Source organism: Lichenostomus cassidix, chromosome 2 (assembly GCF_008360975.1).
Source record: "Lichenostomus cassidix isolate B80296 chromosome 2, HeHo_3.0, whole genome shotgun sequence".
Lineage (NCBI taxonomy): Eukaryota > Metazoa > Chordata > Aves > Passeriformes > Meliphagidae > Lichenostomus > Lichenostomus cassidix.
Genome location: NC_139482.1, coordinates 66,476,820 through 66,502,389, shown reverse-complemented (window position 1 = coordinate 66,502,389; position 25,570 = coordinate 66,476,820). Strand labels below are relative to the sequence as shown.

General features: G+C 44.5%; 1 protein-coding gene across 3 annotated transcripts in view; it reads left to right on the top strand.

Annotated features, from left to right (window-relative positions):
* The first annotated feature begins 11,321 nt into the window (after positions 1–11,321).
* The window catches only part of DSP (desmoplakin), a 51,186-nt gene continuing 36,937 nt past the window's right edge, over positions 11,322–25,570 (top strand). Inside the window, exon 1 of one of the 3 annotated variants that reach the window (XM_085051945.1) lies at positions 11,322–11,362. In XM_085051945.1, the coding sequence (XP_084908071.1) occupies positions 11,337–11,362 (26 nt within the window). In that variant the 5' untranslated portion in view covers positions 11,322–11,336. Of the gene's footprint in view, positions 11,363–23,452; positions 23,957–25,570 lie in introns of those variants that run through there. The other 2 variants (XM_085051944.1, XM_085051946.1) reach the window with 2 other exon arrangements.

Here is a 25,570-nt window from a genome sequence, read left to right as displayed (position 1 = left end):
CTCTAGCTCTATGTCTCTTTGCTTTTACTTTTCCTTTGCTCTCTGCAAGTTGTTTTGACTTGTTTTCCTGTGGTGCTGACCCACTGCTGTGGGAGTCAAGGGGCTTCTCCTGCCACTTGCAGCAGGCCCTAGGGAGAAGTTAGACCAAGCCCTGCACTCATGGCACAGTGAAAGCCCCTGTTAACAAAAATCTCCATACTATGCCCTGGTAAATGCCTCTGTTCTAAAAGGTACTGCTTGTCTTTCCAGCAGCTCCCCTGCCCCTGTTCTACAGTGGTATTTGCAATTTTTGGCATGTTTGCAGGACACCATAAGTGAAAAAACTGTCAGTTTCTTCCTTTTATTTTTTCCTCTTCTGATTTGCATACTTTAAAAACTAGTTGCAGATCTCAGGCGCTTTGCAAATCATTACTGTGCCTCTTGATGGTTTGGAGGTTGTAGCATGACTATGATTAGCCAGAGCAGGTGCTCCTGAAAGATGTGAAATTCCCTTCTTTTGGTATTAAAGAAACATTTTCATTTCTGAGGTGCTATGCATATACTCTTATCAGCTCCAGGGAAGCGCAACAGTAGTGGCACACAGGATGCTTTGATACCAGGGAGACCCAAGCCCCTTTCCCATTAGCTCTGTGCAGGTGTATTGGCAAAACTTTAGCTGTCTGGAGCTATTGTCTGCATATGTAGTTTGTGAAACAATATCGAAAAGCATATTTTAAAAAATTATATTATCTTGAATGTTTATGCAATTTGGAGTGAGGTTCTTTCTGTGTTTTTGGGTGGGCATGCATCACTTTCAGCTGATCCTTTCAAAAACCATACTGTGGATTTTTCTTTAAATGGAGGAAAAAATAAGTCACATCCCCAGTTGACCATTTGATGCCTGAGGAGTTTGGATTGAATCATGCATTGAAAGAAGATGATATACAAAGAACATGCATCTGCTCAGCTCCTTTTTAATCTGTTCCTTGATTTGTCCACACTCAGCAGCTTTTTTTTTGGCTGCAGCAGAAAGCCAGGGCAGTGCTTCAGGCAAAGGCGTCACCCAAGCTACCTTAGTTGATGAAACTAAAGTTGCTTCCTGAGCATTACTGTCCTGTACATTGCTGGATGAGTTGTCTCTGCATCTGTGGCCAATCTGGATAGTGATTTATTGTGCTCTGAAATGCAGCTGCTTCATTTACAGCATCTGATCTGGGACCACCACTGGGAGTCACCCTTGCTGAAAGTGAGGGAGAGATTAAAACCAGCTGAAGAAAAAAGGGATTATTTTTATGGTCCTTCTGGATAGTGTTTTTCCATTTATTCTTTTCATAAAAGATGGAAAACTCTAATTCTCCACAACATCTGAGCTCCATTTTTTTCTGGTGGTTTCGTTTTGGTAGTGAGTTATTGGGAGATGGCAGGAAGACATGCAGAGGGTGGCCTCTTCTGAAGCCTGTGCAAGGGATTTCAAAATAAGAATTAAAAAAAAAAAATCAAAATATTTTTGTGAGTCCTCAGGCCTGAATTAGCAGAGAAAATTCATTTGGATGCATTTGATCTTGATGATTTGAAGGCAGCAACCCTTCAAGGCCTTGCAAATGGGTGAAACCCCACAGGGACAAGCTGAGAAGCAGCAGGAACCCTTTCTCCCTTTTCTCTTATTTTCTCATAGTTATCTGAGATACACTGACTACCTATCAGAAAGGCTTTATGTGCTATCATGTTTGTTGGCAGCAGACTGTGTGTCTTATAGGTACATGTGAAAGCATGTGGCATGGATATTACCAATATTCCCTGTTGTGTTACTTAACTAGTACTTGGATAGCAATATGAGATACAGTTCACAACCAGTATCGCAGAAAAAGTATGGCCTGTCAAGTATGAGTGTGGGTATTAATGCAGGGATTAATACAAATTTTTGTTATGCAGAGAGGCACTGACCTTGTCTGTGCTGATTTGAAATTAAGTATAAAATTACTATTATCAAAGAGGTTCCTCAGAAAAAAGCCAGTGCAGAACGAGGCCAGAAAATATCATGTTTCTTAATTTTAATGAAAACAGATGGTATTTTTCCAACTTTTGAGTCTCTGTAAGAAGAAACCCCAACAACTATTTTTCATCTCTTTCAGTGAAAATTGTTCTATGTAAAAATGTGCCATAAATGTCCTTCTTCCAACCACAATTTATTAATGTAAACCTCATGAGTCTACTATGTGGACATATCCAGCTTTGACTATTTAGACAATTAAGAAGAAATCCCTTTTGATATTTTTTTTGGCTGAGAAGTGAAGATAATCCAAATAATGTTAATATATTTACAAAATCCAGCAGTGCTGGCACAAATATGGGAGTATTCTAAAACAGAAAAACACAAGCAAATGTGTAGCACTTAGCGTGAGAGTGTTAAGATTTTGGAAAAAAGTAACAGACATATTACTTAGTTATTTCCATTCTAAGTTAGTGCATGAGGTGCTGTCCCACAAAAATATTCCTGACCTGACTATGACTCTTTGTGGGCATGGCCTTAGTGTTGAGATGTGTGTTTGCAAACTCTGAGCAGCGGGGAGGGGATGCACAGAATGGCCATGTCTCCTGCATATTTCTTGGGCATTAATGTCTATCTGACCTTTGCTAAATCTGACGAACTTTCCATGCCAGGAGAGCCTGTATTCCACACATGGGCACTGTGCAGCTGCTGAGAGAAAGAGCATTCCTGAAGCAAGCTTGGAAGTGTATTTCTTCCACAGTTCTGTGTCTGGTACCCCTTTGCAGCTGCTGTTAGGGCTTGAACAATGGGCTGGTCTGAAGGCTGAATGTCTTCAGGACCAAGAAATGTCAGGTTTCTGCTGGACGAGGCTGTGCTGCAGGATACCTGGTACCCCACTGCTTGGCTGGTTGTTTGTTCACTCTCTGGGGAAGGGATGGGACAGGGAAAACAGTTAATAATGATGATGATTGATTTGGACTGGACTTCATTTCAGTCACAGGGAAGCAACGCTCACTAGTGGCAAATGCAGCAATGGCAAATGTGTCAGGCATTCCAGCCACTGGTCTGCTGGGAAAATGAAGCCTCCAGGAGCAACACGAAAACATCTGTGGAAAGCCTCACTGAACTGGGAGGTGAGGTACATATGTGATTACTGAATCACATATGTAATCACATATCAGCGTTGGGGTGGAGTATAAATCCTAATTTTTATAGGTACTCTGGTAGATCAGTTGTCTTATGTATCCATTGCGCCCATAAATACCTGTATAGTGTAATTACTGGAAGAGCAAAGTCAGTTACTGGAAGATTACTGCCATGGTAATTAAAGAATTATAGAAAAACTAGAAGCTTTCCTTAATTACTATGAAAGATGTCATCCCTGGGGGAAGGCAAAGTGAATGCAGAAGCATGGCCATGGAGGGATGTCATCAGTGGGGTGAGAAAATCTGCAGGTGATTCTGATGGATGGATGGATGGATGGATGGATGGATAGCTAAGTAGCTAGCTAGCTGCTAGAGGCTTCTACCAACACCTGTGACAGTAAGAAGAGAGGGGAGAACTGTAGCTCACTCCTGTCTGTACTTTTTCATGAGGCCCTGTGTACGCACAGCGGCCTGTTTTGCTCCATATCAATGGTAAGAGCACAGCAGATATGAAGAGCAAGTCATTGCAGGACTTGCTCCTCCATTCACAATTTTTATAGTACTATTTCTTGCATTGCAGAACGGTTTAAGCACGGTTTAAGGGGGAGCCCTTTGTGCTGTAGGAGCTTCTTTCCAGAAGAGGACAGAAGCTTAGCAGATGCGTGATAAGCAAAACTTGGTGGGGGGAAGAAATCTTATCACTGTCCCATGTTATGTGAGATCTCACTGGGATTCCTCTGGAGCTGGGTGGGAGCTGGGCACACAGAGAGGGATTGCTCAGCATCTTCCCCAGCCAGATAAGAAAGTTTTCCAATGATGAAATGGATGAAATAAACCATCAACTCCAGTAGGCGCAAGAACGTGCTGGGAACTGTCCGTTGGCTTTTTGTTCCACTGGGAAAAAGGAGGTAAGAGTAGGACCAGGCTCATAGAAGCAACATCCTGAAGGATTGGTTTTACACACAGCCATGGGGGTGAGTCATGGTCTTGAGCCTTGTAGCAAAAAGGACTGGGCTCTCCTGACATCACCTGGAGACACTGTTCTTCCCCATCCATCCCCAAAATGGAAGATGCTGCTGCTTTTTTTGGGCCAGCCAAGGTGTAGCAGGTCAGGACTTGCAGTAAAAGAATGTGTTCATCCATACAAAAATGTAACATACTAGCGAAAATATTCTTGAAGCAGAAACTCATCTGGGCAGTTTAACAGGGAAAATCTTAGCGTGCATTGCAGTGACTGCATGGATTTTCCCTCCTTCCCTCTTTTCTCTGCTGTGTCACTAGTAACCTTTGCAGGCAAGGGACAATGTCTAGCTTGGTTGAGGTCCTTCTGTGATATAAAAGATATTATTCAGTGTTCCTTATCAGTATTGTTTGCTTGGATTATATTGTCTTTTCAGGTTGAATACACAGTGCATTAGAAAGCACACAGCAATAAAAAGTAACAAATAGAGTAACTATAAATGCATTTTGGCCCGCTCCTCAGCTGCTGTAAATTATTCTGTATGCACTGAAACTTCCTGATAAAGTACTGCCTTTTTACATGGCAGAGTAAAATGTATGTTTAAGCAGGTTTCAGAAGAGACATTAATAAAGCTAAGACCATGTGACAGGCAGTTTGATAAAGTGGCTTAAAATAAAAAGCTTTGGACAGAGGTATTCAGCAGGATGGGTTTACGAGATCTCTTTCTGTGCTGATTATTGCATGTGCTTTTTGAGTCAGAAGGAAGGCAGGATTGAAACCAGAGCTTGCCTGAGAACCATGTTGAAGAATGACATTTGGTGTTGGCAGGAGGCAGCAACATTTAATGTCATTAAATGCTACACACCAACTGTGTTGCTTCACATAGAACTCCTTGGCATTGGTTACAAGGCACGAATTGGGCACCGAGTCCTTCCCTGAGCTTCTTACCTTTTTTCCTTGGCCTGGTATGCTAATGAAAGCCCTGGCCCATCTCTTTCATCTTGTCCCACATTTTCCTTTGTTGATGTGGAAAAGGAACGAGGGAGGGAGCCTGGACTGGAGAAGGAGAGATAAAGCAAGTTTGGTTTTGGCTGAGTCAGAGGACAGTCAGATGAAGAGTTTTCTTTGTAATTTAATAGCTGCATTAATCACTGGGACTGCAGCTACTCCCACTGATGGCCAGAAAATGGCCTCAATTTTTTCCCAACTTTGCTGATACCAAATGAGTCCTCTGCAAAAGCGCTCTCCTAGCAGGTACAATTAGAGTGCTTTAATAGGCATGCAGGACATGTGGAAAGATTTTTGAATTATATTGCATTAAACACAGCATAACCTCACAGCATGAACGATCTCTTTATGTCATTTCAGATTAAGTGAAATTATTTTGTGTAGTAGTGATGTAATAAGAGCATCCCTGGGCAACTGGCTAAGAGTGGCTGTTTCTTTAAAGGAAATAAGGTCTGGATTTGGCAGTGCTAGGTTCATGGTTGGACTTCATGATCTAAGAGGTCTTTGACAACCGAAATGAGTCTGTCATTCTTTGGTAACACTAATACTTTATCACATTGCATGTACTGACAAGGGGCATAGTGAGAAGCAATCCGTTTGGTTTGGGTGAAATCATGGGCTGAATTTGCAGAAGACTTTGACTGTGTTAAAACACACTTGTGTCAGGGTAATTTGAATTTCTCCCCATTTTCCTTCATGAAGGAGAGAAGGGAAAGGTAAGATTTCCTGAGGAACAGTTTATCCCAGTGGAAGTGAGTTCAGCACTTTACCCCACTGGGCTTTGGCAAATGCTTATCACTGAAGATTTTTGGGCTCCTAACTTTCATCTGGATCCATATCCCTGGTCTCCAGGAAAAGCTTTTCTAAAGTAGCTGCCCAAGCAACTACAAAACCTATTTGTTTGTGAAAACAAATGGGCCTCACTTAGGCATCTTTGAAAAGTTTCTTCTAAAACAGAGGAAGAGTTTCCTGGAAACAAGGTGGAGGAACTAAAACGACAGATTATTCATTTTTCTGAATGAAAATAGTGCACGAATTAGGGAAAGTGGAGTAAAAGATCATAACCCCCTGAATAATCCTGAAGTCCTACTCTTCTCATCAATGCTGCCAGCATTAGATCCCCAAGTGCTGAATTGTCCCAGGCTTTTTCGTTTGGGTGTCTCAGCCTCTGCTGTGGGCAGGGATATGTTCAGAGCCCCTAGAATCAGTTCCTTTACTTTTTTCCTGTCGGGTCCCGTGCCAGTGCTCACACAGGGGGTAAGTTGCAGCAGAGTCTTCCCAGACTGACCCTCTCTCACCTGTTTGTCTGGAGCTTGCCCTCCCCTCCCTGGCACTGCTGACAGTTTCCACCTAAAAAAGCCTAAAGGCTTTCCTTTCTGCCTGCCCTGTGCTTGCTGGAGCCAATATAATGTCTGCAATATGCATCCAGTTTCTATTTTCCTGATTGCCCAGAGCATGAGGCATTTTATATCCCCCTGTAAAAGTTACATCTTCTCAATCTCTGTAAGTCCCATAGATGAATGCATGCAATCTCACCTGCTCCTAGCACCACACTGTCTGGCAGCACAGGCATTGCTCCTATCCAGCCCCATTGCTGCAGGGTTTGTTTTATACCACTACAGGCTTTTTTGGTCTTTCCACACCACTCTCTCTGTCCTTTTTGTTGTTGACAGTGTGATTGCCAGCCTGGACAGTCATTTTCCGTCTGGAAGGCAAGTGAATGTCAGGGAGGAGTGGGAAGGTGTGCACATAGAGAGTGGCATATGTTCCTGGCTCACTGGTGCTCGCTGTGGCAGAATGAACCTGTAGCTGCCAAGGGAAGTGGGCATTTCCTCAAGTTTGGAAACTGGGAAGCTGACTGGATCCATGCAGAAAAGCACTCCCTCTCCACTGGTGGTTGGCCATGTGGATTTATTTTCAGCCTTTATTGTGGTCTCTTCTATAATCACAGCTTGCCACACCTGTAAAAACAGCACCTTGTGCTCTCTGCAGGGCTGACTGCTAATTACTTGCAGCCACTGGTGGCAGAGCCAAGGCAGGCAGCCATCCAGGGGCATGTTCCTGCCTGCAACCCATCCAGGGGGCATGTTCCTACCTGCAACTCAGCATGAAGGATGAGTTTGATAGCGAGGGGATGGGAGGGTGGAAGCAGCCTGCCTCCCACACCCATTGCTCCATGCAAGGACAGCTCCATGAGAGCTGCATCAGGGATGAATGTGAGAGGCACATTCTCCCCTCCTGGCCCAGGACAAGGGCCTGGCCTTTGAAAAGCTGAGATACAGTATGGCTTTGGAAAGAGTCAGGGGGAAATAGCTTGTCCTGGGGGAATTTGGCTGGCAGTCGATGTGGTTTCTTGTAAAGGTGGATATACTCTGAGACAAAAAACTCTTGGCTAGTCAATGTGAAAGTCCTTCACAACTTAATGTGTGATGGAAATACCTGTGGATAGCCTGTGCTTTAAGATAAAGACCTGGAATACATGGAAACTTGTACGTGTAACCTGCTTTTCTATTCTTTGCAAGTTTACTCTGTAGGTCCTCAAATATCACCTACCAGAAGATCTGGAAGGTTCCTTTCAAAAGATGGATTTCTAGGCCCTTGATTGCTTGTTTCAGATAATTTCTCACTAGTGTAGAGGAAAAAAGGAAAAGGATTCCTTCTCTTCTCTTGAAAAAGAGATAATTCTTAGCACTGTTGCAACCATATTAATCGGGGCATTGTCCAAACTTTTTTCATGAGCAATGGTTCTTTTTGAAGACCACTGCTGGAAGGACAGTGCTGGAGCTAGATGAATAGCAAGTCTGGGCAAAATTTGAAGCATCTCTGCTCCTTTCCCCATTGAATGTGCTCACCTCAGCTTTCTACTTTCCACACTGACATACCTTCCTAGCCTTGCTATTCCACATGGGGATGATGCTCAATAGTGTTCTCCAGCAATCGCATGAAGAAGGAAGGTGGGCTGAGGCCAGCATAGCCAGGACATATAGACATAAAGGAGATAAAACCACACAATATTTGAAAACAGCAAATTCTGCTATCCAGTGCATAGCTACAGGGTAGCAAATCCATTCCTCGTGCACAACACATCAACAGATTTAAATGCAGGATGTGTTTGGCTCAGTGGGGGGAATCAAACATTTCTCTCATCTGGTCTTTCTCAGATTAGCATCCAGGATCACAGGTTGCAGAGAGACCACTATCCTCCTTGGACCTCCCAAGCAAGTTACAGGAGACTGGGAAGCAGAGTAGGGGCCTTAGCTCTCCCACGAGATGTGAGAGGGGACAGAGGGCCAGATCCTTACCCTCTTCTCATGTCTTTTAATTAGCTCAAACTCAAAAAAGCCTATTGAGGCCTGGGATAATTTCATTTCATATATTTGGGGGTGGAGGCCTCCCTGTATTTCCCAGTTCTCTAGGACTTGTATGAAGACAACAGATACAACAGAAAGGACCATGAATGGAACATCCTGTAAAAAGAAAGTACGATGTCTTAATCAGAATGAAGCATAGAAATATAGCAACCCTGTAATCCAAAAAGGAGTTTCTGTGTCAAATTATTCTTCTTAGAAATAAACCTATTTCATCATAAATCAAATATTTCTTTAGGCTGCATGTTTGTACAAACTTGAGCTTATGTGCCAGTCACTGAAATTAGTCTCCAGTTCTTTTGCACTTCAGGAGGCCTCAGTTCAACTGTGAAGAAGTGGAAGCACTAAAAATTACACCTGCAATGTGGATGTACACTAATATTTGTTAGTCTAAGTCAAGAACACCTGGCTGGTGCCAGACAGTACCTCCAAGGTACCATGACCATGAAATTAATTTCCTTTAATTGTATCAGTCAGAGGAGACCAGGTGAAACAGTTAATTCTCCACACCACCCTTGGCCCACAAGAGGCTGACTGTGCATCCACAATGAGCTATTTTGAGCTCATTTTGGAGTTCAGGAAAGACAGGAGTTTGTTTCCCAGTGATGTGATGATGAATGCAATGGAAAATCCTGCTTGTTTCAGTCGGAGCTCCTGGAGGCAAAGGGATCATACTGCAGGGGGACCACCGTGAGGATTTCTTGGTTTTGGCCCTGCCCCATGTTACCCCTCCTCTTTTCAGGGGGTAAATTTGGCAAGATCTGGTTTTCCAGAGTGCCAGGCTTCCCTCAGGATATGCTGGCTGGCAGGGTTGCGAGGGGAGGGGAAAGGCGCAGCAGCTCTCTGTTGAGGCAGCACCACTTGAATGAAGCATGCCTGAAAAATTCCTAACCACAGATCTGCTAATAGCTGCAGCAAGATGAAAAGAATATTTTATGAAAGTAACACATTCCAATGTTGTACATGTGAGTCAGGAGATGGACAGCATGCACGTGAATGCTTGCTCTCTTTGAGTCCACCATTTTTCATCTATAGGATCCAATGTTTATTATTTCTGCTTAACAGCAGATCTTGAGACCATCCTACCCAGCTCTGAGCCACATAATGGGGGCGTAATATGCTTTGTTATTTTACTGTGGTTTTCTCTTCTGTTGAAAGACATTTTTTTGAGTCTGCTATTTTCTGAGGTGAAATGCAAGATGCAGTAGAACTGTGTTAGATGGGATGATTTAAAGGTTAAAAAGAAAAAGGCTTGTTTTTTTTGACTGAAAATCTTTTGTCAGTTCAAGCAATGTGGCTGGAAAGATAGACAAGCTTCCCACCTCAGTATCTCTTTGTCATGTCTCTTTTTTCCCACCTAAGCTTTCCTAGCTGGTCCCATACAAGGTGCCATTTCTCCCATGGCAGGGCAGGACTGAAGGGCCCTCACACTATCTGCTAATCCAGGGATAAGGGGAGGTCAAACTGTCAGCTTCATAGACCTGTGATCCAAAATGATCCTCTGAAGATGATCTTTCCCTCTTGAAGCCCTTAACCACCCCTGTCATAGTCATCCAAAGTAAAAGTGGAATTGTCTGTCTTTCCAAAAGTTATGCTTTAACTCAGCCACAAAATGTAGGTTTGATAAAAGATTAGATTTACAAGGTGAGATTGCATAGTTTGCCCTGTGTCAGGCACCAATTATATTATCAAACCAGTTCCTTCTGGCTTTGAAATGTTTATCTCTGTGAAAAGTAGCCCACTGTTTTCAGCTCCGGCTGTATGCAGGGTAGAGCATACTTAAAAAATGGTCTCTGTTACATCTCTTTCAGTCATCTCATGCTGGCATATCCATCTGTTTATTGTGTGTGCTGTTTTCCTGCAAGGCAGTGGTTTGCTGAACTCCTGACAGTGTCTGAGGGCTTTCACAGATGAGAGGAAGATGTGGAAAAAATATCCTTTACCTGAAGCAAACTGAGATTCCTGCAGTTGCAGGGCTGGCAGTCCACATCTTGTTAAATCTCCCTGCTCTCTTATGCTGGAGGCACAAGCTGCATGTTTGCAGGCTGTGGGAGCCTTGGGATCCTGGATCTCTGTAAACCTGCTGGGTTTCAAGCTGCAGTAAATCCCCTTTGAGCCCTGTGCCTACCCATGCCTGCATTGCTCTTGGATCTCCAAGTTGCCTTACAAGGTTTTGCTGCCAAGGCTCATGTTGTACCCCAGTTCTACTGGAGCAAATCCCTAGTATAGGACCAAGTTGCCCTCTGCAATAAAAAGTTTGTTTTCATATAAAACATGTTCATTGCAGGCAGAAATATGTTGTGTTTCTCCTTTCTGCAAGGAGTGACCAGCCCTCTTCTTGCAAGTATTAAAGATAATGTCAATGGGTCAGGGGACATAAGATGTGTAATTTTTACATAGAAATTTTTTCTTGAATCCTTAAAAAAAAGGACAAAATGTATTCTTTTAACAGAAAACAACCTATATTTAAACTTTTAGGAAAAAATCAAAATGGTGTAAGTCCTTGCTTCACCTCAGGGACCATCTTAAGTGCATCTATTGCTGAAGTCAACCTTCTTCTTTCTTGCCATGCTGCCCCCTCCCACCCCCTCTCTTCAGGTTTTCCTGTCTCTCTGCACTGTCTGGAGCCTCTTGCTTTCCCAGGCGATGCCCTTCCTGACCCCTGTCTCTGTATCTGCTCACACATTCCTCCCTTATCTTGCTCTTAGGCTGCTCCAGATTCCCTCCTGACCAAGGGCCATACTAGACCACATGTGTTTACAGAGCCCAGCTTGGTGCCTTCTAACAAAACTGGCTTTCATCCTGACACTGAGTCATATGACCTTCCTCTCTTTTTTCCAAAACCTTCTGTATATGCATGAACCCTTTAAACAGCGGCATCTGAGATGTTTCTCCATCCATCTCCATATTTGTAAGTCTGCATTTATGATAATATGTATCTTAGGTAGCTGTTATGCTATTCTGAATCTGTTCTAGCTGTGTTTTACCTAGACCGTGGTGACCTCCAGGCAAAGGCTCTGCTGTGCATGTTTATAAATCATTAAATACGCCATTGATGCTCAAAAAAAAAAGAATATTATTAATCTTTGAAAGGACTTTGAAATTAATTTTATGTGTGGAAGCAGCTTAAGAAAAATCTGTGGGGTGAGAATTTAGTCAATAAAGTCAATGGGAATTCTGCCACAGGGTGTTTTTGAGTACAGTCCTACAATTATTGCTGTCCTGTTGCAGGTTTAGCTTATTAGTTTGCTTTGCCTTTATTTTTATATACATAAATGCTGTCTATATAAAGTTCCCTTGCTTTCCTAAGTGTTGCAGATTCAAATGTCTTCTGGGTTTGTAAATTTGTAAATATGACTACATTTTGCTTGTTAAAGCAATGTGACCTCAATGAAGCACATTTTTTCCCCAAATGGGTCACATGGGGCTACACCTCCTCTTTTAGGGCGGTACTCAGCTCCAGGGAGAGAAGACTGTAAAATACACTGAATGTGTGTTTCTATAATGCCTGTGCCTAAATACGTGGTGCTGTTACAAACTTCAGCCCTGTAGAAAACCTATTGTTTATCTGTGTGAGAGGCTCCACCCCAAACAGTAATTAGAACGAAGCTCCTGTCATAAATCTGCTGGCATCTCAAGTGAAGCGCCTGTTCTCTGGAAACAGAGGTTATCTCCTCCTTTTGCAGCTGGTCCTTTGAACTTCCTGTGGTCAGGGAATCCTTCTGGTTTCAGCTAGAATAACAATTATGAAACTATCCCTGCTCTCCTGGCTGGGGTTCATGTCTAATTAACTTTAACAGCAGTCATAATTTTAAGAGCGATTTCTCAAAAGCGTTATAACTCAAGACAATTAAGGCTTGAGAGAGAGCGCGCGAGACAGGGAAGGGAGGAAAACAGAGGCACTCCTTGGGGCAGGGCACTTCATGCGTATTAAAGAGATGTGACTCATTCCTGCCTCTAGTCCCAGCAGAAGTAATACCTTCTGAATAAGTTCTGCGTGCTAGATAAAAACTTGTTTGCTGGTGCAAAAATTGTATCACGCGTGTCAGAACAAGCATCCTGATGGGCTATTCCCATCAAAAACAAGGGCACACAGCAGTGGATTTTTCATTATGTTGGTGTGAATTTTGCACAGTTTTCAGCTGTGGAAACTCGTCAAAGTTTGCAGAAAAAAGGGATCAAGGGGGAGGAAATGCAGACCAATGAATGAATGAATGAATGCAGTTTCCCTTCTGGAGCAGGATATTTTTATTCTTGTTATGCATGAAATATGTGGTAGTGTATATAGAATACACCCATCGGTCAATTTGATAGGCAAAACCTGATATCCTTGAGGACATGGGAGACTAGAAGGGAGAATATAGCAAAGTAGAACATGAAAACCCTGGGGATCTCTAGGTCTGACTTTTTGTGTGTTTATTTAAAAGTAGCTCTGCACGAAGTACTGTATATATGATAGGTATTATTTTAAGCCAGGGCATCCCATGGACCTCTCCGATGGGATAGACAGAATGCCAAGGAGGACAACATTTCTGTGTGTGAAGGATCCAGCCTTCTGTGGACATACAGGAAATCAGGTTTTATGACTGAAATCTGAAATGTTTGCTTGAAATCTGAAACAGTTTTAGGGAACACTCCTGCTGCTACTACACGGTTGATCCCTTTCTTTACTACTGGCGTGAGGATTCTAGGGGAAATGATGGTTTTTTACCACAAAATTGTGTCAGAACAAGGTTAGTTGAACAGGGCCAGCCAGCATACACAAAATCCTAACCAATGTTCCTGGGGATGGACTGCTGCTAAACCCACAGTGGACTATTTCACTGAAGGACTGTATCCACAGTTTCCCCTGGAGCAGCCTTCCAGTAGTCCTGCAGAAAGCTGCTCATCTGCTTCAGATGAAGCAACACAGCAAAATGAATATCTCAGCATGACAAGGGCTACAAGTGAGCCTACACCACCTGTGGTCTGCTCAGGAAGCAAACCCTGACCGCCGCAGGAAAAATGTCTGACCTACCAAGCAGTGGAGTGTCTTGTGTCCTTGGAGCTGGGACCTGGGAATTTTGTGCCCTCTGGGAGGGAAAGAGTTGATTTTCTCAATGCAGAAGCCTGAGGGCAAACCAGCATATAAGTGGTATGGACAATCAGGGGCCCAGAAGTGAAACAGGGAGCAAACCGCAATGATAGTGTAGATGTGTCCTAAGGATGATGCCTAATGGTTTTACAACATATTGTTGTAAGCAATGAACATTAATCTTCAACTGTAAATCAGTTTGTTTGCCATTTGCTCATAAGAATTTTGCATTGTTTTCTGCTTGTTAAATTTCTAATGTTAGCATAGCTGTTATGTTGTCTCATCTCATTAGTTTGGCTCATTTGGCACCTCTCAGAGATGCTAAAATAGAGAGGAGATTTCTGGAAAGTGTTTCAACACTATTGTTACTGGCAAAATTAGTACCGGCTCTAATGTTTTAGCATGATTAAATGTGAACATCACCAACACTTGGACACATCTATGTCCCTTATTCTTCCATTATAAAAATAAGGCTGGCAGCTCCACCTTCTCCTAATTGCTATCATCCAGCAACAAGAAATAAACTTAAAAAACATGCCCTAGGAAAAGTCTTGTCTTGGTCCACCCAAAAGGCAGAAGTATCAGGGTCTCTACTGAGTCTGCCAGAATTTGTGTGTATGCTAACTGAATAATGAAGATGATTTATGTCCTTTGGAATGAGGACATTCCAGAGCAGATATGGTGTGATCATGCTGCTATCAAACATTTCTGAGGGACAGTGGTGAATGCAGAAGCTTTGTTACTTGAATGAGAAAGGGGTGATTAGGAATAGTCAACATGGATTTACCAAGGCTAGATCATCAGATCACGAAAGCTTTGCAGGACCTCTAGAGGTCTCTCATCCGACCCCTGCACAAAACAAATCCAGGTAGAGCAGGTTGCTCAGGGTCTTGCCCAGCTGGATTTTGAGTATCTCCAGGGTGGAGACTCCACAGCCCCCCTGGGCACCTGCTCCAGTGTTTACCCTCATGGTAACTTATTTTCCCTAATACTGACTGGGAATTTCCCCTGCTTGACAAAACTGATTGCTCTGTGCGATAAGGGAAGAAGAGCAGTTGTTATCTGCTTTAACTTAATGTTAGGCATGATTTCCTTGAGCACCTTTGTATCTAGGCTGGAGTATTCTGGTCCGGACAGGTGGATTAGTAGATGGGTGAAAAACTGCCTTGTTTGTTGAGCTTAAAGGCTTCATATTCTACCTGGAGGCTTTTACAAGCAGAATTCTTCAGGGATCCATTCAGGCAATTTAATATCTTTGTCAGTGATGTGAAAGTGAAGACATCAAGCCTGCAGCTGACACCAAACTCACCAAAGCAGAGCAGCTGACATGCCAGGGCAGAACTGTCACTCGGAGAGACCTGGGTGGCTGGAGGAAGGGACCAACAGGAACCTCATGCAATTGGACAAGGACAAATGTGAGGTCCTGCAGCTGGGATGAAGTAGCTCCTTGCAGCAGCACAGGCCACTGCTGAGCTCTGCAGACAAAACTCCATGGCCAAATATGTCCAATCTACATGAGAGTCCCTTCCTCCTCCACCCAGCACCACTGCATAGGAGTTCTCCCTGGGCACAGTGTCTCATGCCACATCCCCTGCGCCCTTTGCCCAGCTCACAGGCAGGTGGAGCATGGCCTGAGTGCTCTTGCCTCTCCCAGAAGAGCCAGGCTGTGCTTCCTCATGCTCTTGTCTGCATCAACAAGGTGCATTAGCTACAAAAGCACAAGAAAGCACAGTGCTCTACACAGCAGTCTGGTTCATAATTATTATTTTATTGCTTTGTTGCAGACAAAACTTTTTTCAAGGATATGGCTACAGTCTGTCCCGGAGGTGAGGCTATACCAGTCATGCAACTAGCAGGACTGGACTTATTCTTAATTTAAACTCATACTATATGTAACAGAGTGGCATGGCAAGTGAAATTTCTGCTTGTATTGAAGGAAATCATGTATACAGTGCTTTACATAGTGTTCCATATTGAGTGGTCTTACAGAATTTGTTCACAGGTGTTTTAAACCCTACTTAGGTCACTGAGACAAGGAGGCATTTGTACAGTGAGTTGATCTGGTTTTCTACAATGCCATTTGGAAGTGATTTTCTAGGAATACATGCAGGAAAAAAACCAACTGTTGATCCCTCAGTGCCAGCATAGGAATTCAGAGCTACGGCAAGAAAGTTAACACAAAGTAATCCTTTTTCTTGCTTGTTTCCCATCAAAGTCAATTTGTTTGTAGAGGTTTGACTCTGGCATGCTGCTCAGAGACAATCCTTCCCCTGCTCCAGCCTGGGGTCCCTCCCACAGGAAACAGTTCTCCATGAACTTCTCCAGTGTGAATTCCCATGGCAATAGTTCTCCACAAAGTATTCCAACATGGGTCACCTTTCCACAGGGTGCAGTCCTTCAGGCACAGCCTGCTCCAGCATGAGTCCCCCATGGGGTCACAAATCCTACTAGGAAACCTGCTCCCGTGTGGACTCCTCTTTCCATCAGTCCACAGGTGGAAAGAGAAATCTGCTCCAGCATGGGCTTCCCACAGGTTCAAGGCATCCACCCGCTCCGGTGAGGGCTCCTCCAGGGGCTACTGGGGGATCTCTGCATCCCTGTGGACCTCGATGGGCTGCAGGGGCACAGGTGCCTCACCATGGTCTTCTCCATGGGCTGCAGGGGAATCTCAGCTCTGGCACCTGGAACATGTCCTTCTGCTCCCTCTGACTGACCTTGGTGTCTGCAGGGCTGTTCCTCTCACATTTTCTCACTCTGCTCTTCTCTGGCCACAAATTACTTCTGCGCAATAACATTTTTTCCTTCCTAAATATGTTACCACAGAGTTGTTACTGTCACTCCTGATGGACTCAGCCTTGGCCAGTGATGGCTCTGTCCTGGAGCTCTCTGGCACTGGTTCTGGAGAAGCTTCTGACAGTTTCTCACAGAAGTCACCCCTGCAGCCCCCCTGCTACCAAAACCAGGCCAGGCAAGGCCAACGTTGATGTCAGCCTCGCTGGTTCTTATGCTGCTAATCATGCAAAAGATGAGCATTTCTATGGAAAGAGCTGACTGTTTCCTAAAGGGAGCTAAATCACCCTAGCAGAAAAGTAGATCTGAACAGAAAAAGAGGAAATAAAACAATAACTTTATTCCCTATATATCTTACTCAGACCTACTTACATAGAGAAGATATCGTAGATACCCACACATCCAAATCAGATGGAGAGCTGGGAAGAAAACACTGATGCAAAGCAGCTTCTTTAGCATCCCATCATATTAGGGCTCTAATTCTCTGGTTTCTTTATCTGGGTTTTATAATTACATGGAGCAGGGAATGAGAAGGCAGAAAACTAAATGCAATTGATTCTGCTATCTGAACTACAAGGTTTGTGTAGGTGTTTGGGGGAAGGAAGAAAAGCACACCAGCTCCTGAATGCTGAGCAGCAGCACTGCAGCGATAACTGACGACTGAGGAGGAGGAGAATATTCCATTGCAAATCTGAATTAAACTTAGGCAGTGCTGGAATTTGGTCTAGACTGGAGAACACTTCCACATTTACATCGCCACATCTTGAAAGCTGCAGTAATCACAGATGTTTCATGATCCCCTGTGGCTGCCTTGCAGTATTCTGGTCCCTCTGTTGACAACTGTTCAAGGTTTAAACGAGTTATAGCAAGAGTTGCGCTTTTGGAAATACAGGAAAATACAGTTGGAATAAAAGAGCTCCCATTTCTGACCAACGTGACTCAGCTGGAGAGAGGCTGATTTCAACTTCTCACTCCTGAATTTGTCTTTAGAGAGTTAAGGGATGTGTGTGTGAGAAAGAGGGCTGTCTCTTTTTCCTTTCTTTTCTCATTTGTACCACAAACTTGATACTAACAAAACCCCCTGTTAAATGAAGAGAAGAAAAGGACTCTTAGGAAACTTTCTGAAGTCAAGTTTTATTTGTTTGAAAAGGCTTTTTCAGCACCCATCAATTTTCAATGCTGCCTTTGCCAAGTAGCGCGAGGTCCCTTTGGTGTGGTGAGCTCTTGCTGGCTGGGTGCACAAGCATGCACAGCTGGAGCACACAACACTGTGATAACATCTGGAATTTGTACACAGGGTATCTTGGCAAGGAGGTTCCCAATTCTACCAGAAGATAAATTGCCCTTTGTAGCCTCAGGGTTTTGGAGAACAAAATATTCCTGTAAGGATGACACCTCCACTCCTCAGCTGTGAGAAGCAGAGCTTCTGGCACAGTAAAGAACTGAACCTTTTTTTCCCCTGGTTGTTATCAAAGTAATTGTGGTATGACCCACAAGTTGAACATGAAATGACAGGTCTGCTTGCAAAAACTAGTGCAAAGTGAGTTAATTTGCATTCCTTTATATATATTAGATCCAATTCCCCATTATCCTCCACAGCCTAGTACAAACCATAAAAGTTCAGCATGGAGGAGATGTGCATGAAAATCTTTTAGTAAAGTTCTACCTTTCCCTTCTCCATTAAGTTGGTGAAGATGCTTGGAACCTTTATAACTGCTCTGATCTGATGTTCCCTCTTACAAGGTATTTTAAATTACGGTGGTAGCATTTTAACAAGGCTATCAGTGCCTCAGGCCAATGCCATAACCCAGTTATTTGAGATGTTGGGATGACAAACATCTGTTATGATGTGCAACCTTGCTAATGGAAGATTCACTCTAATGAGGGGGAACCCTGGGTGTCTACAGGGCTTCTGCAGCAGCTCCCATTTGATCCTTCACTTTCATTTCCAAAAATGAGGGCACAAACAGAAGAAAGGGATGAGTGTCAATAAAATCATGGTGCTCCTTATCCGCTTGGGCTTGACAACACCTGGGTGCAAAATGGAGCAGCCCCAGTGTGAAGCAAGTGTAAATATCCCTTGAGAGGTTCCACTGTCCTGCTTCTCACCTTGTACTGTGTGTGGCTGAGCAACCCTGTGGTATCTAACACCAATTATCAAACTGCCTGAATAATGAGGGGGAGATGCACCTTGCCAAAAGTTCACGTTTCATTAAAATAATTCATCCTCATAAATGAATGCATTTTGCATGCATGGCATGTGGCTGAAAAGATTTTTGTCCCACTACTAAAGAATAACTAGTCAGAAATAGCCTTGTACTGCTCTCAGCACTATTAAGTATCTTGCTACATTAACTTTTCAAGCTCCAGCAAATGTCACCAGGTGTTGATGAAAGAAACAGAATGGTGAAGTGAGACTGTAAAGGAACCATAATAATGTAACATTCAATATTTGACCTTGTACTGTTATTGTTCGAGTGCTCTACTTGCAGCAACATGAAATCAAGAGCTCTGTAGAAATTTTGTGTGCATGCTCTGTGGGTCATGGTAGGACCATGCTGGGAAAAGAATGTCCCATGCTTGTCTCCTCCACCTGAAGCAGAAGAGTGAGGCATCCTGAAACTTTTTGTCTGAGCAGTCAGTCAGGTTTGACAAGGCTGACGCATCCATTACCACACCCTCTACTTTTGCATGATATAGAAGGAATCGTGCAGTCCTAAGCTTAATTCCTCCTGATGAATTCAAAGACTTTTTTTTAACCCTGCCAGGGACTGAGATGGTAATATTCCACGGATTGTCTGAAAGGAGCACAGTGAGTGCCCAGGGATCTAGAAATGACGGCTCTTGGCAGGTAGTCCTGGGCTTGACTGGACACAGGCTCAGAGTGAACGCCTTGTATCAATCGTTCCCTGCCCTCTCCAAACTGCCCAAACATTCACTGGGGCATATCTACATTTTAAAATGGATTTTGCTGCAGGGCACTGTAAATCTGCCTATAATTAGGCACCATTTGAGTGTATTTAAGATATGTCTTCCCCATGACAGGGATATAGCTGAATAAGTTTTCTGAGCCCACTCAGTTTATTGTTAATGACATTTTGGACCATGTCTGCTGTTACTACAGAGGTGTTCCTGCTGTCACCAGTCTCTCTTCACATGCACAGAACACCTCAGACTGTGAAGTGCTAATAGTCAATTTTCTGGACATAATTCTGACTGAGTGAAGTGAGGAAGTGGAAATTCCCAGGACTGACTTTCACGTTGTCACAAACATGGACTTTGTGAATGCTGCCACTCAGCCTGAGCTGCCTCTTCCCAGGCAGCCCTTGCACAGGAGAGATGGTGCATATCAAGCACCTTACAAAGATACATAGCCAGATTAGTGGCTTGCACGTGCAGACTTGTCCTTACTGCCCAAAACTGTAGGAGTTAGTCATGTGACAAGAGTAGCATGCTGATTTACCTGGATGATTTGATCTGTTTGGAAGGCCAGAGCAGTTTTTTTGCAAGGTACAATAATGGAAATCAGTTATCAAGGCATATTCAGATTTGTGCTTTGGATGTCAGGTGTCACTGGTTATCAATGTGTTTCAGCTATTTCAAATTTATTTGGTTCCTATTCAGGCAAGGAGGGTCATTGAATAGAGGATGCCATTAAATAAGCTCAGACGAGGGCATGTGAAATAGGAGGGGCTGGCAGCTACTGCCAAAAGCAATGAATTAACAAGCCATTGAATGGAATTTCTGTGTGCTCCGGGGAATTCAGTTCTCAAAATACAGAGGTTTCCCTGGTATAGAAAGGGACCAACATAGTGTGTTAAGTTCTGCTCAGGTAGTGTCCCAAGTAGAGACCCACTATCCAGCAGGGGTACACTGGGTGTACTTTCGGGTACACTGTTTGGGGTTGTCAAGGAGGCTTTTATTAAACCTAAAGAAATATGCCTAGCACTAATATTATGCATAAAGGAGCTTCCCTCTGTTTACTAAAGCAGCCATCAGCTGCAGACACTTTGCCTCTTTGGAACAGCTTTCTCCTAATATCCTCATGGTGTCTGCAGTTCTAAAGGAAGCAAATTAGGAAACAGGGCTGCAGCACGGACCTTAGCTCTAGCTTGGGTTAAGGTGCTTGTAGAGAATATTACACCTCCTTTAGGCTAATTTGCTTAAAGAGGGTCTCCTAAGACCCACACAATTTTAATAGGTCCTTACCTTAGGAGACAGAATTCTGGTAAGGGAGATTAACTATAAACTCCAAATTACTGCATTCTATTCTCTTCTGCATGTAATTTTCCTTGGGAGGAAATTCATACAGTCGTGGTCTGGTTTGAATTGGAAGGTACTCTAAAGATCAGCTACTTCCAACCCCACTGGCATGGGAAGGGGCACCATGAGAGAGGGACACTACAAGACTGCAGCTTGCAGTTTACTGGACATTTACACTCAAAAACTCTTTGATACCAGAGAAAGTCAAGGAACATAGGATGTGACCTTAGGTATGTCACAACCGGGCCTTTCCAGAAATAGTGGAGCAGGGTTTATGTGAGATCATCCAGCTATGATACTGATATTTTCATGCATTTAGATGAATTTTAGGCAATATCTATGTGACTTGATCCTGCTTCAAAATAACTGAGTCCAGCTAGGGTAAGCACCTATTGACTGTTTCAGCAAATTTAATTATTTGTATTTATTTATTTCATTTCTCTATCTATAAAAACAGCTGAGATACGAGAACTGTGCTGTTCACAGTATCATCTCAGTCTTATCCTCTGATCTTCATTTCAGTGGGTCTAATTATGCAAACAGGACCACCAGAACCCAGTCATTTAAGTATTTCAGTATTTTTCTACGTGTCCAGGTAGCAGTGACTCATCCAGGCCTCTGGGTGTATCTCACACATGCTGTCTCCATCACAGATAATGGCATGTCTCTCTGAGTTGGCACCCCAGTCCAAGCTGAAAGGTGGGGCTGATTGGAGGTGGTGCTAAATCTCAGCAAGAACCTCAAATCAGCGTAATACTTTTGGATCTCTAAATATGCATAAATATAAATGGACAGCTTTTAAAGGGACTTACTGGAAAAAAAAAAAAAGCTTTAGGTTTGTATGTCTAAATACAAGTGCCTGGCTTGATACACCACCACTCAAAAAGCTAACTTTTACGTATACTGGTGGTACTAATTCAGAGATTTGTATTTACATTTCAAGTAGTTTGGACTGGAGTATCAAAGCATAAAGTTCAGTTTCCCTTATTCTGCATTTCCTGCCTATTCTACATCTGTTTTCTACTTTTCCCCTTCTTTCTTTACAGCATTAAGCCTCTATATTTGTTTTTCTTACTCATCCTTGTTTTATATTCCTCTCCCTTATGGCTTTGAAATGTAATGTCAAACCATCAAATTGTGCAGATGTAATCTGTATTCAAAACAGCATCCCAAATCCACATTTATACACAAATATATATGTATGTCTGTATACATGTATATATATGCATCATATATAATGATTCACGTTATATTTAATACAGCACATATATTACAATATAAAAGTCACTGTATGACTTCACATATAATAAGCCAACTTGCATTCTGCCTCTTCGTAGCACTCTTTACAGCTCCCGGCGGTGCCACCAGGATGCCCTTCAGGACCAGGCAACCCCACGTTTGCTTGGGGGAACTCTTATGCCTCCACTACGCCACACTTTGCCCATCACCTCCAGCAGCAGGGCAGGTTCTCACGTAACCTGTACTGTGGTGCTCCCACAGAGTCCCAGCAGTTTCAGTGGTGCTGTGGAGAACTGCACTCCTTCAATTTTTCTTGAATAGTTTAGGAAGTCTTGTCCTTTGATACGGTTATGTAGTTGTTACTTACTGTCCCATGACCTATCACTTGGATTTAAAATACCAGGAAAATGGTAAGTGCAGAAAAGACAGAAACAAGCCCAAGAATTTATGCATGGTATGGGCTGGTGGTGATCTCACACAAATTTAAAAAACTTCCAGCAGACGTGTTGTCGCAGAGCACCAGGTGACTGATATGGCTGGCTCAGGTACTGTGCATCGTGATGGAAGCCTCAGGATTATTTCAGAAAAGCCTGGCAGGGTTCTTAATGAGTGACTGCTGCTTCTTAAAATCTGGCCATCTTTGTTTTCCAACACCATGGACAAGTGGCTAGACCAGCTGAGGCAGTGACACTGAGAGTAGCTATGAAATGGTTCTCAGTTGACACTTGAGACTAACCCAATGGTCACTGGCTGGCAACAAAGGCCCCTCTAGGCATCCTACAGCAAACTGCCTTTGCCAACACCCTGTACACACATGAATGTGTTAAAATTAGTTTGTCTCCTAAGATACGGCCTATTTTTTAATTTCTAAAAGTTAAACAGAACTTTCAGAGTGCCAGAAGGTGGGAAGAAAGAAAATCTGAGGAGAAAAGTTTAAATGCCTGTTTCTGAGTATTTTCTTTCTCAGGCACAAATGCAATCAGCACATGGCGCTAGTCCAACATTTCATGCACTGGCGCACAGGTTTCAACCCTGTTTCAGAAATGCACTGGGCTGGGAATGCCCAAAGCCCTCCTGAATGTGGGACCCTGTGTATTTTGGAATTGATGAAACACGCACATCTCTTTCCCCACGTGTATCAACACTGTGATGCGCAGGGCAGAGGGCAGCTGCCAGCGGACCGGACCCATCCTCGACAGAATGGTTCCAATTTACCCAGGCGACCTTGTTCGGGTGCCGGGCTCTTTCTGGAAAGGCACGAAGCTGTTTGGCGTCGGGGGCATGCTGACCCAGTCCATCCTCCCCGCAGCGCTCCCAGCCCTCGGGCGAGCCGCCCCATGCCTCGGGGCTTCGGCCGCAGCTCCAGGGCAAGGGCAAGCCCGTAGACACGGTACAGGTCGGGAGGAAGTTTCCAGTGGACTCCTGAGGGCAGCACACGCCCCGAGGAAGGTGCGACGGTGACAGACACCGTGCGGTGCCCGGGCGGCCACCGGAGAGCGACACGGCGGGCGCGGCGGGGCGGAGGCCCGGGCGGCGGAGCAACCCTGGGCGGCCGCCGAGGAGGCGCGCAGGACGCAGGCGAGGCGGCGGCTCCACGCCCAGGAGCGCCTCTTAAAACCACCACGGAAAGGTGTGGCCTCGCCTTTCCTCTGCCGGCGGGGAGGGGACGGGACAGGACCTCCGCTGTAGCCGCCGCCGCCAGCAGCCCTCGCCGCCCGCCCGGCTCCTCACAGCGCTCCTGCCCTGCCTGCCCTCACCTGCGGGCCGCCCCGACCCCCGGCTCCCGGCCCTTCCCCGGCCCTCGGCGGACTGCAAAGGAGCGGCGGCACCGCGGCGGGCGCTGCCGGCCGTGAATGCCTTTCGTGCCGTCGGGTCCGGCTCAGTGTCCCCGTCGCTTTGCCCCTCGCCCCGCGTCGCCCCGGGCGGCTCCCCCGGTGCCATGAGCATCAACGGCGGGTCGCACCCGCGCATCAACACCCTGGGCCGCATGGCGCGGGCAGAGTCGGGCACCGACCTGCGCTACGAGATGAGCTCCCATGTCGTGGGGGGCGGCGGCGGCGGCGGCGGCGGCACCCACACCCACAAGACCTACTACTACCAGAAGACCTACGGGGGGGACTACGCGTCCGACGGATACGGGTAGGTGCGGCTCCAGCCGGCCCCCGGCCCCGCTCCCTCGGGCCGCCTTCGGACAGCTGCCGTCAGCTGCTCGCGGTGCGATTCCCTGGGAGCGCAGACTTGCAAGTTTCTTTTTCCTCTTCCTCCCCTGAGGAGTCGTAACTTCTAAAAGGCTCTTAAACGCAAGCGAAGAACTTATTTTTTAAGCGGCGCTTTTGGTGGTAACTCTCCTTGAAGAGAGTAACAGGACTAAAAGCAATGTCTCACATTTGCACTGAGGGCTGTAAATGGGTCTGTGCTGCCTGCATTGACCGACAGTTCTCTGCTGATAAACCCCTGCCTTGCTCAGTGACGCAAAGCAAGCTGAATCGAAGGTGATTGCTTTATACCCCATATACCCAGGCTCTGCCTTCGCCAACACAGTTGCATAACCAGGGCTATAAAACCATTTTCACTAGTGGAAATTGTTCTCTTGTTAATTTTTGAGTTTGTTTCTAGCTTCTGCGAGGCCTGGGAGCTTAAGTCATGATCTTTTATAGAGTGATCCCTGACATTTGGTGGCAGGGGGCAAAGATACATGACAAGCAACATCACTCTGCTCTTCTTGCCTCTTACCTTTTTAACTTTCTGCTTGCCCTGCTGCTGTGAGCACGGTTAAGATCTTGTAGGCAGGGTGCCAGCTGTGAATCCTAGCTTGGGGAGTGCCTATTCTCATGGATGTTGCTGTACCAGTGATCTGTGCACATTAAGTCTGACAGGGACTTCCTGCAGAGTGCAGTGGTCATAAAGACTTCTCCGCTGGTCTTCTTGGCTTGGAGTTCACAGGACTGAAAAGCAGGCAGCAGTTAGAGTCGCTGAAGGAAGCAGTGCTGGCATATGGTACAGCACCCATACAAAACACAGCTGGTGATGACTGGTTTGTGTGTGTGGAATGGCTGTATTAAGCCTATTGGTCTAATTATGGATGCCACTGACTCAGGAATGGATGCAGAAGCACTGTCTTGTATTTTGTGTTGGAATTTAGGCCGTAATTTTATGGATAGTACATAATTAGATTGTAGAAGAATGAGAATTAAATATACATAGTAAATAAACAGCAGATGAGAGCAGGCAGGCTTTTTTATATCAAGCAGATCAATAAGTAGCAGTAGAAAATTAGGGTTATCCTAGAGAGCACAGTGTGCTCTGCTTATGTATGTTAGACCTGTTGCTGGAGGACCACTCAAGGAATGACAAAATTAGCATTATTCCTATTTTTTGTTTATTACTTTGTCCAGTTCTCAGTTCTAGTTCTTCATTTGACTTTCGGTTTGTTGTGTGCGTAGGTAAGCTTGTTACAGCAAATTGCAGCTAGAACACATCTAGTTACCAATACAGTACTATGAGAATATCTATTGCTATATAATTAGAAAAATTCTGTACTTTACCATTGGGGAGTGCACACACTAGGACTACAAAATGCCATGACTGTGTTGCATATGTGAGGATTTGTTTTGCTAGTGGTGCTTAATTGCAAATACCTTTACTGTTTACAAGTGAGAGCCATGAAAAATGAATAGCAGTGTGTGTTACTTCCTGGCCATTCTTTTCCTCACTTTACACTGGTGCAACTATATTTGGATTCACTAGAGTGAT